Source organism: Eublepharis macularius, chromosome 15 (assembly GCF_028583425.1).
Source record: "Eublepharis macularius isolate TG4126 chromosome 15, MPM_Emac_v1.0, whole genome shotgun sequence".
NCBI classification, from domain to species: Eukaryota; Metazoa; Chordata; class Lepidosauria; order Squamata; family Eublepharidae; genus Eublepharis; species Eublepharis macularius.
In genome coordinates, this window is record NC_072804.1 from 33,738,754 (window position 1) to 33,752,062 (window position 13,309).

The following is a 13,309-nucleotide window of genomic DNA, read 5'->3' on the forward strand; positions in this document are numbered from 1 at the left end:
CTGTCCCCCCGCCCCCCCCACATCTCCTTCCCCCACCTCATCGTTTTAATAACAACTGGACATGCTTCTGTACAAACAAAGTAACATTTATTTGACCTTCTGCATTACATAGTTCACAATGCAAATAAAATATTTGTTCAGTGACTAAAGAGCTGATATGCCTTGCTCAGAGCTTACCGGAGCAGAACTCATAATGCTGGGATCTGGGTTCTTCCGGAATGGTATTTCTGGAATGCATGTGTTGTATAGAAGTAAAAAAACAAAAAACAAAAAACGGAAGTATTTGTTTTCTTTTTAAGTTTAATGTTTTGGGGGTTTATGTTGTACGTGTCGCCAAAAAGTGGCACAGAGCGACTGGATGTAACATGTCTTGTTTGCTTTTTTGAAAACTCTTCACACATTACAAAGTACACAGGGTCTGTGTCCCCAGCCTGTGTCCATTTCAATCACAAGCTGAGGGTTCTCTCAGTTCCTCTACATGTGGAGGCAGGGCTTCAGCCTCTGCCCTGCCCCATTTTTCCAGCCTGAAACAGTCCTAGGGTGCAGGGTAAGGGGCCTTTTGGGGAAACCTCCCTGCATCCCAGGGGACACGTGGAATTGTTTCAGAGCCAAGCTACAAGCGATGCCTTACACAGGTTGGACACTTGTCAGCTTCCCTCAAGTTTTGACGGGAAATTTAGGCGTCCTGGTTTCGCAGCTTGGCTCTCCATTACAGCTGCAAGACCAGGATGCCTACATTTCCCATCAAAACTTGAGGGAAGCTGACAAGTGTCCAACCTGTGTCAGGCGTCACTTGTAGCTTGGCTCTCAGATCGAGAAAACAGGCAAGGGGGAAGGCCGAAGCTCCTCCTCCATGCACACCACAGTCCTGATCCTAATCATGCATCACATGGGCAAGAGAACCCACAACTTGTGTGACTGTGGGGGACGTCACGCTGCTTGCCTCTGGCAAATGTTTCCTTGAGCCTATTGCCTGCCTTGTTCATCCTGCTGGCTTAACTGACTGCACACACCTCCTGCCCCCTGGACTGTTGTGTTCCTGCAGCTGATGAGGTTCCTCCCCTAGACCTGGTTCACCCAAAGCTTTTGTCCCTGAGCTTGTTCCTTTGGCCGTCCCCCTTTTCATTCCATTTGCTTGTGCAGAATGCATTAAAATTGATTCATGGTCTTTTTTTTTTTACTCACTTCTGGAGAAGTCGCAAACCTGTTCTTAAACCCTCGAAGAACAGGTCTTCAGTGCTCCCTTTGTTCTCAGTGAGGAATGAACCCACTCAGAGCAAAAAAAAAAAAGAGTAAGAGCTTCCTGGAGACGGAAGTGCCAAACACGCCACACTGTTTATCAGGGAGGGTGGGGACAGTCCAGGACAAGTGAATGATAGATTCAGGAGGAGCAGGCTTACTCACCGCTTTTTTCTGTTCCTCCGGGCAAGATTTCATCCAGAATATGAGCTCATTCTTGTTCATTCATTGGACAGCTAATGATTTGGGTTTTCTGTCACCCTTTCTCTAATCTATCATATTGTTATACCACCTTTCCTCCAAGGAGCTCAGGGTGGTATACATGGTGCCCCTTTCTCTATTTTATTCTCCTAACAACCCTGTGAGGTAGGTTAAGCTGAGTGAGTATGGGTGGCCCAAGATCACCCATGTTCATGATGGAGTGAGGATATGAACCCTCAACCAACATTCTAGCCACTGTGCCACCCGGCATCCAAACTGACGTACAGAGGTCTTTTTGTGGGTAGCATTCCCATCTAGGGTTGCCAATCTCCATGTGGGACCTAGCGGTCTCCTGGAATTTCCAGGCTACAGAGATTAGTTCCCTTGGAGGAAATAGCAGCTTGGGAGGGTGGACTCTATGGCTTCACATCCTGGCTGAGCTCCCTCCTTTCCCCATCCTCCAACGTGATCTACGCCCTCATGTGCCAACAATGTCCATCTGCTCTGTACATCGGACAAACCAGCCAACCTCTGTGCAAAAGAATGGACACAAATCTAACATTAAAAATGGCAACGTCCAGAAACCAGTGGGAGAACACTTCAATCTACCAGGACATTCCATCAAGGACTTAAAGGTCACCATAGTTCAACAGAAACCTTTCAAAAACAAAATCCAAGGGGAAGCTGCTGAATAGGAATTCATATGTAAATTTGACTCAGTCAGACTTGGATTGAATAGAGACTATGAATGGCTATCTCATTATCAGAAGTGACTGATTTCATTATCAGAAGCAAACTGATCTCATTACCAGAAGCAAACTGATTTGCATCTACTCCCCTCCTCACCACCTATATATCTCTGGCCAGTTTCTTCATACCCTCCATGCAACTGACGAAGAGAGCTGTGGTTCTCGGAAGCTTATGCTACAGTAAAGTTGGTTAGTCTTAAAGGTGCTACTGGGCTCTTTTCTATTTTGCGTCTTTCCCCAAACTCTGTCCCTTCAAATCTCCAGGAATTTTCCAACCCATAATTGGCAATCCTATTCCTACCTCTTTCCTCTAACTTCTAGGAGCTCCTATTGTCCTGCTGAAGTGGAGGATTTGTTCTTATTCGAAATGGTCTTTTTTTTAAAAAAAATGTTAATAATTATTCTGTACTTAGGGGAAATCGCTTACAAAGGTTGTGGTATATAATCACAGAAGCTCTTAAGTTCTGTTGGAAATTTTGGGGCGCTAAAGCAGTTGCTGTGAGCGTGAAAAAAATTGCCACTGTTAATGTTGCTGTTTGATGAGGAATGATGATAAATTCTGGCAACAGAGAATTGATTGACTGAATGTATTCAGTGCATAAAGATAAGCTTTTCATTCCTTGGTCATGGTAGGAATGTTTACAAGCATGAAATCTTGATCAAACAAAGTTTAATAGCTGGGCACGGTTTCCTTGCTCTCTAATGAACCCTTTGTTCACCTAGCGTTGTTGGCCAGAGCTTGGTGCTAAGAATAACACCAGGGTGGGGGCAAGTGGTGGTCCTCCTGGGCTAGACAAGAACTCTGTGGTGATAATTTTGAGGAGGGGCCATGATGCAGAAAATCCCACATTCCGACCTTGCATCTCCAGAGAAAGAATCTCAGGCAACGGGGATGAGAAAGACCTCCAGAGACCCTGTTAATGTTGCTCTGGGAAGCAGAATTTCTTGCTCTGAAATTCACCTTTTAAAGACATAGCAATTGATTCATCTTATTTTTTTTTCTATTTCAAAAGAAGAATTTCTCTTTCATTTCTCTTTGTAATTTTCTGTTACACATCTATGCATCCTTTTATAAGTCCTTGCCGCAATGTTACTCGCCACATATATGCATCCTTTTGCAGTCCTTGCAGCAATGTTACATGCCACAGGGTGCTCTAGCAAGAGGGAAGGAACACCCTTGCCTGCCTCTGAGCATTGGCAGAATGAAATTCTGACATCTTGTAGAACCTCCCTTTTTGTCCCCTACTCTTCAAATGTCTCTTTTCATTAGAATGGAATCAATTTGCTCGTATTTTCCACTTTCCAAAGACTCTTTTAAGTAGCATACCAGCCCTGCATGGCTTTTAGACTGAGCTGGGATTTTCCTCACTTCTTTTAGAAATGAACCGTTGGCTTCAGTTTTACCAACCTTCACTGTACCAAAATTCCTGCTCCATCAGAGAGCGACAGTTACTGCTTCTTTTTAAAGGAGGAGAGCTTACCACATAGTATGAACTTGTTTACTCACAAGACGGTTGCTAGGAAAAGTCTAACAATGCAACCGTAAGCAGAATCCTTTGAAATCAATGTGCTTCGAAGGGTGAAACTTTTTATTTTAGGCTTGCATTGTAAATTTCTGTCGTTTGATCAAAACCTTTTTTGCCTTTCCTCCCTGCTCTTCAGATGTTTTGTTGATGCAAGAACATCTTATTTCACTGAGTGTTTCATTTTAGGCCAAATTTTTTTTGCTTCCTCAAGGTGTGTACAATCTTCCCACCCTGAGAATGTTCCCATTCTTTCAGCTTCCATTGAACCTCTTCCTAGATTTGCCAACAGGACTGGAGGAAATGTAGAGTTGCCAGACAGCAACTCAATTATTTTTACCATAGAGTTTCCAGCAATTCCTAGAGAGGGCTGATATCACATCCAGGTTTTACCCAGAAGTGACATCATGCTGTAGGCCCAGTTGCCGTTTTTTATTTTTCTCTTACCGCTGCTCTGAGCTGGGGAGTAGGGGATCCCTACTCCTACTGGAGGGCTGGCAACCCTGGAAAAATATCCAGTAACATTAACAATGACATAAAATGTAGAAATTGGCAGTTGAAGCTTTTCATGGCATGGAGGTAAATAACATCACTTGATAAATAAAATTCCATTAAACTTCTATTGAAGGGCTAGAACATTATTTCTCCAGGCAGTTGGCAATCTTAGTTCTCTCCCCTGAGGAGGAACATCCAAATTTTACTTCAAATTTCACTGTAGGCACAGTTTTCAGAGGCAAGTTTGACTGCTACCGGAGTAAAGCCCTTTTCTTTCCTTCCCAAGGTACTTCTGATTACCACAGGAAGGAGAATTCACTTCCTCTCAAGAAAGCATAGCAAAGACTTGACTTATAACCCTTCCTTTGGGCAGAACATATTCTTGTGTGTATAAAAAGTGTGTAGACAGTTCAGAAATAAGGCACTTGTTTTTGAACAATCCCTGCAGAAGCATCTAATGCTGTTTACATTCATGTGAACACAAGCATAGATCGAGTCATGGTGAGCCAGCCCTCTCCTTCCCACAAGAAATGTGGCTTGAGGAATCTCTTTTGAGGTCTGTCAAAAACTCTCAGATATTTTGCCTCTCTTTGAATTCCCTTTGGGTGAAATTTTGGTAGCAGATCCACAGACTTTTCCAGTTGATTCATGTGGCTTTGGGTTTTGGACATCAAGGATTTGGTCCTCTTGGAGAAATTTGGCCTGCGGGGGAAGGAAAGCCAAATGAGGAATGCTCCATCAATGTTCCTAATTAACAAACCAAAACTCATTTTAGCAGCCTTACAACTCTAGAAACATTCATGCGAGTCAGCAGAAAGAACCAAAGCTCAGAGCCACATCTTCTATCGGGGTCCTCTGAAGACCGCAACACGTGTTAGCCAGACATAGCTTTCCTTGCAACTATCTGTTAGTCATATCTTTACAAGATGGGGTGGGGGGATGCTTTTAAAAGCATAATTTTATTTTTTGGAATTTAAAAGGGTTGCAGGATCCTCCAGAGGTACACAAGCCACATCTTGCGCCGGAATGTCTGAGCCATGCATTTTATCTCAAGAAAAGTTATGGCTTTATGTAAACAGGCTGTAAGGACTAAGTCCTAGTCTTTAAGTGTCAGCAACACGGTGGTGCTGCTCCCTGGTGGAAAAATCAGTGGGCGATGTTTTATGGAGGGGAGGCCTCCATTCAAAGCCATCCTTCCCCATCCCATGTTTCCAAAGCCACCTAAAGTGGAACCATCCAAACAGCAGTCAGCCATTTGGAATTCCCACCCCCCACCCCTCAAATCAAAGTCAAGTTAGGGGCTGAGGCTCTGAGGGCCTCTGAGTGCGTCAGCTTTACTTTCCCATCCAGCGGTTGCTCCAGTCGCAAATGGCACTGGCAGGTGGAGGCCTTGCTGTAAGAGAGAGACTTCTTGTTCTTCTTCCACTTCTGTGCTGAGCGGACAACCCGCTTGAAGATGAGGTAGAAGATCTCGCACACAGTGAGGACAATGCAGATGGCGGACGCCCCTACCATGAAGTAGGTGAACACCCTCTTCTCTGTGGGCCGTGCAATGTAGCAGTCCACAATGTTTGGGCACGGGGGCAAGTCAACACACTTGACCAGCCGTGGCAGGTCAAAACTGTCCCATATCCTATGAAGGATGTAGAGGAAGACGATCTCAATGGTCAACTTGAAGAAGAGGGTGAGGAGGTAAGTCCACCAAAGGCCACCGTGCTTCTTGCCTGTGTCGCTATAGAGCTTGGGGCAGTTTTCTCCGTTCTTCTCCCGATTCTTCCTTTCCCGATCCTCGCGGTAGGCCACGTGCATGATGACCAGCAGCGAGGGGCAGGTGACAAAGATAAGCTGCAGGGCCCACAGGCGGATGTGGGAGATGGGGAAAAAGTGGTCATAGCAGACATTGGTGCAGCCAGGTTGCCGGTGGTTGCAATCAAAGTCCTTCTGCTCATCCCCCCAAACCCGCTCGGCAGCCACCACAAAAACCAGGACCCGGAAGACAAACACGACAGAGAGCCAGATGCGACCGAATGCTGTGGAGTACTTGTTCACCCCACTCAGCAGGCCCTGTAAGGTCTTCCAGTCCATGGCGGCAGAGGTTTGTGGCCCCGCTCACCCGAGCCTGGGGGAATGAAATGAGAAATAGGAGGTTACTGCCTTTATATACTGCCCATAAAACCAGATCTCAGTGGTAGATAAATTAGTGATCGGCTGTCTCTTTACTTTCAGCTGTTGACTTACAAAATGCTTTGTGTTGTTGGAAGGAGTCTTGGCTGGCCACCCTTTATATACAGCAGCCAATCTCCAGGTGGAGATTGGCCCCTGAAATTACAACTGATCTCCAGACTACAGAGATCAGATCCTTTGGAGGGTGGGGGGGGGGACAGCAGCTTTGGAGGGTGGACTCTATAGCATTACTCCCTGCTGATGTCCTTCCCCTCTGCAAACTCTTCCCCAAAGCTCTTTTGAAACCTGGAGTTGGCCTTTGTAGGTTTTAATTAATTCTGCTTCTTATGCTCACTCTACACTTTCCTTGACTGATCTCATTTTATGTTTATCCTATTCTGCTCATCTGTCTAGAGTTGGGAGTGGCCCTCACCCACTCGGAATGGACTGAATTATCTTTGATCAATTGTTGTTTCTCATGGCCCTCCCTTCGCAGTGTCTCCTAAGGTTGCCAGCCTCCAGATGGTGGCTGGAGATCTCCCGGAATTACAACTGATCTCCAGGCCACGGAGATCAGTTCCCCTGGAGAAAATGGTTGCTTTAGATGGTGGGCTCCATGGACAGCCAGTTTGGTGTAGTGGTTAAGAGCACGGGACTGGATCAAAACAAGAAAGCCAGCTGGGTGACCTTGGGCTAATCACAGCTCTCTGGAGCTCTCTCAGCTCCACCCACCTCACAGGGTGTTTGTTGTGGGGATAATAACAACAACATACTTTGTAAACCGCTCTGAGTGGGCATTAAGTTGTCCTGAAGGATGGTATATAAATCAAATGTTTATTATTATTATTATTATTATTATTATTATTATTATTATTATTATTATTATTATTATACCCTGCTGAGGTCCCTCTCCTCCTCAAATCCCACCCTCTCCAAGTCTATGCCCAAATCTCCAGGAATTTCCCAACCTGGAGCTGGCAACCCTAATGTCTTCCCTTTCTCACCTTTCTGTTGTTTGTAACTTTAAGTATAGAATGTATCTGTGGTGGATGTACTTATTTAGCAAATGTTTTATGCAGTCTGTCCAGCCAAAGTTATTAATTAAAATCCAGCATATAGACCCACCCATGGCATGCAAACTTGGACTACTAGGCAGCTCAAACTAACCATGCCAGACTAAAAGCACAGTAAGACAGTGTTAAAAGGCCCCTTAATGAAAAGCCTGGTTGGACAGACACATTTTGATCTGATGCTGAAAAGAGCCGTACAGGTGCCAGGTGAGCCTCAAGGGGAAGTAGCATTTCCTAAGAGAGGTGCCACTACTGAAAAAGCCCTGTCTCTGGTGGCCACCTACATCACCTCTGAAGGCAGGGGCACTGAGAACAGGTCTTGCAAGGCAGATCTTAACTGGTAGGCTGGACAATATGGGAGAAGGCAATTGTCCTTCAAGTACCCTGGGCCCAAGCCATTTAGAGCTTGAAAGATAAACTGTGGATTTTATCTGGAAAGAAATGGGCAGCCAATGTAGCTCTCTCAACACTGGGGTGATGCGATCCCTATAGCCTGCCCTGACTCTAGCCTGCTGCTGCATTTTGTATGAGCTGAAGTTTCCAGACCCTTTTCAAAGACAGCCCCCACATACAGCACATTGCTGAATCTAAACAGAACATGAGTCACCATGGCTAGATCACACTTGGATGTACGCTCTGCACATCTGGTGAAATGAACTCTGACCCATGAAAGCTTATATTGGAATAAATGTTGTTAGTCTTCTTGGTGGCACTAGACCTTAGCTTGATTTTTCTTGTTCAGTGTTGTAGAGCTCCCTACAACCCCCTTCTTCAGTTTACAAAAGAAGACTGGGGAGATGAATCACACCATCTAGAAAAGTGTCAGGCGCTGAGGGGAATTGAACCCAGAACCTGAGTCCAGCAGCCCCAGAGCCACTACTAGTGGTTTTCACCTGCAAACTGATGAGCAGTCAGAACAAGCAAAACAAGGGCTTGAAAAGTATCTGTGATACTTCCCCAACTGCTGCCAGAATAACTGGGTCAAGCTACTCCCACTGGCAGAATTTGCTTACGACAATGCTGAAAGCTCATCTACCTGCCGGATCTCATTCTTTACAAGTTGCAGGTGTCACCCACTCATCAGCCACAATCCCAAGGAGCATTCCTGCCATGGTAGATCTGGTCCAGGCCGACCTCAACACAGAGACTAGCCTGCAAGAATGCTCAGAGACAGCCAAAAAGGGGTATGAATGGCATATTGATTAGACGTGCCATGAACTTCACAGCAAATAGAACATACTATGTTGGTTGTTTGGCCTATGGTGTGACATCACTTCTGGGAAAATTCTAGAAATGACAGCACATCTCTCTAGGAAATACTGGAAACTCTATAGTGATTATGGCTGCTTTTGCTTCTGCAGAACAGATGAAAATGATCCTCTTCCAGAGTCATGGATGTTTGTATAATTAAATTAAATTAAATGGGGAAGATATACTGTTCCCATAAGGCTGTGCAAAATCCCATATGCACTAATTAATATTGATAACATTGATTTAGATGAACACCAAACCGCACCCCACTTCTCTAGCCTAGGGAGACTTCCTCGAATTTAAGTGGTTCTTACACTGATGGAAGACTCACTGAAGTAGAAGGACTTCTTCCGAGGCTGGAGGAAGGCTTCACAGTTTACTTAAGAGCCAAGCTACAAGTGACGTCTTACACAGGTTGGACACTTGTCAGTTTACCTCAAGTTTTGATGGGAAATGTAGGCATCCTGGTTTTACAGCTTGGCTCTCCATTACAGCTGCAAGACCAGGATGCCTACATTTCCCATCAAAACTTGAGGGAAGCTGACAAGTGTCCAACCTGTGTCAGGTGTCACTTGTAGCTTGGCTCTTAGTCGAATGGTAGGATCAGCATTTATCAGGGGCAAGTCAGTGTTAATCACTGGCTGATTGACTGGTTTGGTTACTCTTTTTTTAAATGAATGACTGCTGGGCAGCACAATCAGACAACAGGACGTGGGGGAGGGAATGGATTGTGTGAGAATGTGCATGCATAAAATAATGCTTAGTGTGTGCACTGTACTGTTTGAACATGCAGAAAGTAATCTGCCAGGACCAGAAGAAAATGGTTTCATTTGAAATGTGATGCTGGAGGAGAGTTTTGCACACACCATGGATGGTCAAAAAGACAAATAAGAGGGTTCTAGATCAAATCAAGTCTGAATTCTCCCTAGAAGCTAAAATATGTACTCCTATATACTACCTGTGCTTTATGTTGTTTAATGTATGTCCTAGAATTGAGTATATTCTGTTTCAGCAGTTCCTCAACCCCATACTGGATCCTTGCTAATACTATTTGTTTGTTTGTTTGTTTGTTTGTTTATATTCTGCCCTCCCCGCATCAGCAGGCTCAGGGTGGATGCTATGTCTTTGTAATCTTACATTCATTTACCCCATGACATTGTTTATGGAAATATTCTTGACACTGTATGGAAATGCCTGCCCTTATCCTTGCCATTGATTGTACTTATCTCACACTATGTAATCTGCCTTGAGTCTCAGTGAGAAAGATGGAATATAAATGACATAATTAAAATAAAATAAAAAGATAAAATAAAATAAAATAAAATGACAAAACTGAGGCTATCGTACTTCATCACATCATGAGAAGACAAGATTTTCTGGAAAAGTTAATAATGCTAGGAAAAGTGGGGGGGCAGTTGGAAAAGAAGACCTAAAACAAGATGGCTTGACTCAATAAAAGAAGCCACGCCCAGTTTGCAAGATATGAGCAAGTCTGTTAATGAAAGAATGTTTTGGAGGTCTTTCATTCATAGGGTCGCCATAGGTCAGAAGTGACTTAACGGCACATAACATACACACACTTTAAAAAAAATCCGCTCCCAGCCCACAACTGGTGAGCAGAACGTAAACTGAACCAGCAGGTCTTTGAGCATCCCTAATGTTAACCATGGTAGAAGTCCCCTACTTAGAGGGTGCAAACAGACTGTAGTTATCCACCAAGCAGTTGCAAACAGGGCTTTAATGGGTTGGATCTAAGTTTTCTACATGTGGGAAATAGCTCTTAAAAAAGAGAGCCAAAACAGATTGGGAACGCTGCTGGAGGGAAAGGAAGGGCCCCTACCTCCCTCAATCCATTTTCCTGTGCAGAAAATAATAATAATTGTGCTTATATACTGCTCTTCTAAAAGGAACAGGGGCTTTTTATTTCCCCCTTTTTGCTTCACATTGGGAATTCTGTGCATGTGGAGCTGCAAAAATGGGGAAATAACTCTCCCTACCGGGCTGATTCCTCACAGGAAAACAGCTCAGGGTGGAGGCAGGAACCCTCCCCCACAATGTGGTGTTCTGGGCATGTTTGGGTTCTCCTTTATTTTAAAAAAGCCATTAAAAAGTCCATACCCCGTACTGAACTTGTTAAAAACTCAAATGTGTAGGCTTTCTTTGTGTGGCCAAAACACAAGTGATACCATCAGTACACCAGACCCTTTAGAATTCTCCGAAAGGCCAGTCCCGCTGCTTTTGAGCTGCTGTTGCCAAGATCTGGCCTGATGTTGGCTATCAAGCTGTCCTAGTCTCCTTTTTTAAAATTTAGAGCACCTAATCTGGTCTTGCCCAAAATGCTGGCATCACAATATTTATTAATCTGGGCTGGGTAGAGACAGCTAATTATTAGGTATACATTTCTCACTGACTCACAGCCTCACTGGCTTTTTGTAACATCATTAGCTAACAGGGAAGCATTTAATGAGACTGCAGGTGTAGAGAAGGGGTTTCATTTGTCACACCCCGTTTCGAATTCAGCGTCTGCCACTCAGCCAGGGATGCTCAGTAGGGAAGAAGAAAACTACATGGCAAAGAAACAAATAAGACTGCAAGCTTGCTGCCGAAAAGCTGGCTAGCTTGTTAAAATCAATACATGAAATTCGGACCACCCTCTGAACTTCTTTTTGGCTCTTGTTATCCTATGTGGGTCACAGTGCTGCAAAGCAAGAGTAGTCATAGAGGACAGAATTGCACAAAACTATACCTTGCAACCTCAGTCTGTGGTTACAAACCCTCCTTTGCTTGCCAACTTTCCTTCTCCCAATGGAGCATGTCCTCAGACAGTGCGGGCTCCAGATATTGGAGCCCTTTTGGACAAGATGCCATCACTGGGTCTCTGTCCTCTGAAATGCCCTTTTCCTCTCAGTCTAGTTCCTACTATTGCCCAGAAGGAGAGGGTGAGATGAAGGGAGGTAGCTGCTCCTTTTCTTCATTGCTGAAACTGCACATTTGCTCAAAGAAGACGGGCAGCACTCACAGGCAAACAGGCAGTAATTACAAAGAAGCAGTGTGTGGGGCATGGCAGGAGGCCTGTGATGCTGGCCTTTGTGCCAGAAATACTTTCTTGTTTTGATCCAGTCCCATGTCCTTATTGGCTCCTCATTTGTAACTCCCTGTCCTCACTTGCCATTGTTTCCTCAAATCTCTGCTTGTCAGGCCACTGTCTACTTTGTCCCACTTCTTTTAACCTCTCTCTCTTCTGAGCAAACTTCCTAACACTCATCTCTTTGTCTGCTGACAGCATCCATTACTTCCTCTTTTTAATCACTATGAACTTTCCCCAGAGCTTCCTGTCCAGTTGTCTTGACCCAGTTCTCTGTCTCTGCTGTTACTTTCCAAAAACTACATTTTTCACTAACGCTTCCTTTTCTGTCTGGTTCCTTTCGCACAATCCATTGCTTACTCTGCAACTTCTTCTGAACTTTTTGTCCTTCCATCTTCCCAACTCACATCCTACTTTCAGGTGAGGCTTCAATTAAGGCTGAACGGATGTCCTCCAGTCAGCATTATCAGGATCCAAAATGCTTCCCAAGTGACACTGCCGTATCTATTTTGCACCAGATCGCTACTATTTACAGCCCGTTTTATGGTTTCAGAACCTGCCTTCTTCCTCCTGACAACAAATGATGTCATCATCTGCTAGCCAATGAGATTTAGCTGCACAGCAATATCAATAAGGATAAATTAAGCTGATACAGGGTGAGAGTAAATGCCTATTCAGGAAGATTTATCCTCATTAGGCATTGTTAGTCCTCTGTATCTTGACCTTACATAGCAAAATCTGATTGTGTAATAGTGTGTTAAAATGAAGGTTGATTCTTTTGAAGAAGGAAAGGGTTCTGGGAAAGTGAAGCCAACTGAAGTTACAAAAACTTCACAATGAAAAGCAGCTTCTGCCATCTGAAGGGCGGTTGCCAACTGCCTGGAAGGGAAAAAAAAGCTATGTTCCTTTAATAGAAGGTTAATTTATCAGGTGATGTCATTTATCTTGATGTCATGATATGCTTCAACTACCTATTTGCACACAATAAGTCTCTGATAAAAGGTAGTAGATATTTTTTGCCTTGGCCAAAAAAAGGTACTATCTATTTTTTGCCTTGGCAGCCCTACGCCTGAATGTCAGCAATGAGGGGAGGCTACCTGGATGCATGGTGTCAGGTCCAGTATGTTTCTAAACTGTACTGACTCCATTTTCTAATGCTTCTAGTGTTTAAGTGCTTTCTCCCCAGGTGCACCAGTTCCCAGGCAGCATTCCCACCAGAGGAGATTGTTGTGTCTAACCCAGTTCCACCAAGCATTGGCCTTGAAGGAGAGCAGCTTCCCAGGACTGAAAGATGTTGTTTTGAGAACTGTGGGGGGAGGCTGTTCCAGATGGGTATTGTTACTCTGTATCCTATGCTTGCTCTTCATTGGTAACAATGATCATGTACCATCCTGAGTCTCCTATTCAGGACAGTGGACTATAATGGACCTTTTCTGCAATAAAACTTCCTTTGCTAGACATTGGACTTTTTCTTGCTTCTAAAGGGAATCTGGCAGAGAGTACCTTATCTAGCCACAGTCTGACATTTTGTTA

General features: G+C 44.3%; 1 protein-coding gene across 1 annotated transcript in view; it reads right to left on the reverse strand.

Annotated features, from left to right (window-relative positions):
- Positions 1 to 737: 737 nt before the first annotated feature.
- The window catches only part of GJB3 (gap junction protein beta 3), a 33,094-nt gene continuing 20,522 nt past the window's right edge, over positions 738 to 13,309 (reverse strand). The window contains exons 2-3 of the mRNA XM_054999134.1: positions 5,546 to 6,326; positions 738 to 4,909 (exon numbers count right to left, since the gene is read on the reverse strand). Of these exons, the coding sequence (XP_054855109.1) occupies positions 4,769 to 4,909; positions 5,546 to 6,292 (888 nt within the window). The 5' untranslated portion in view covers positions 6,293 to 6,326 and the 3' untranslated portion in view covers positions 738 to 4,768. The remainder of the gene's footprint in view (positions 4,910 to 5,545; positions 6,327 to 13,309) is intronic.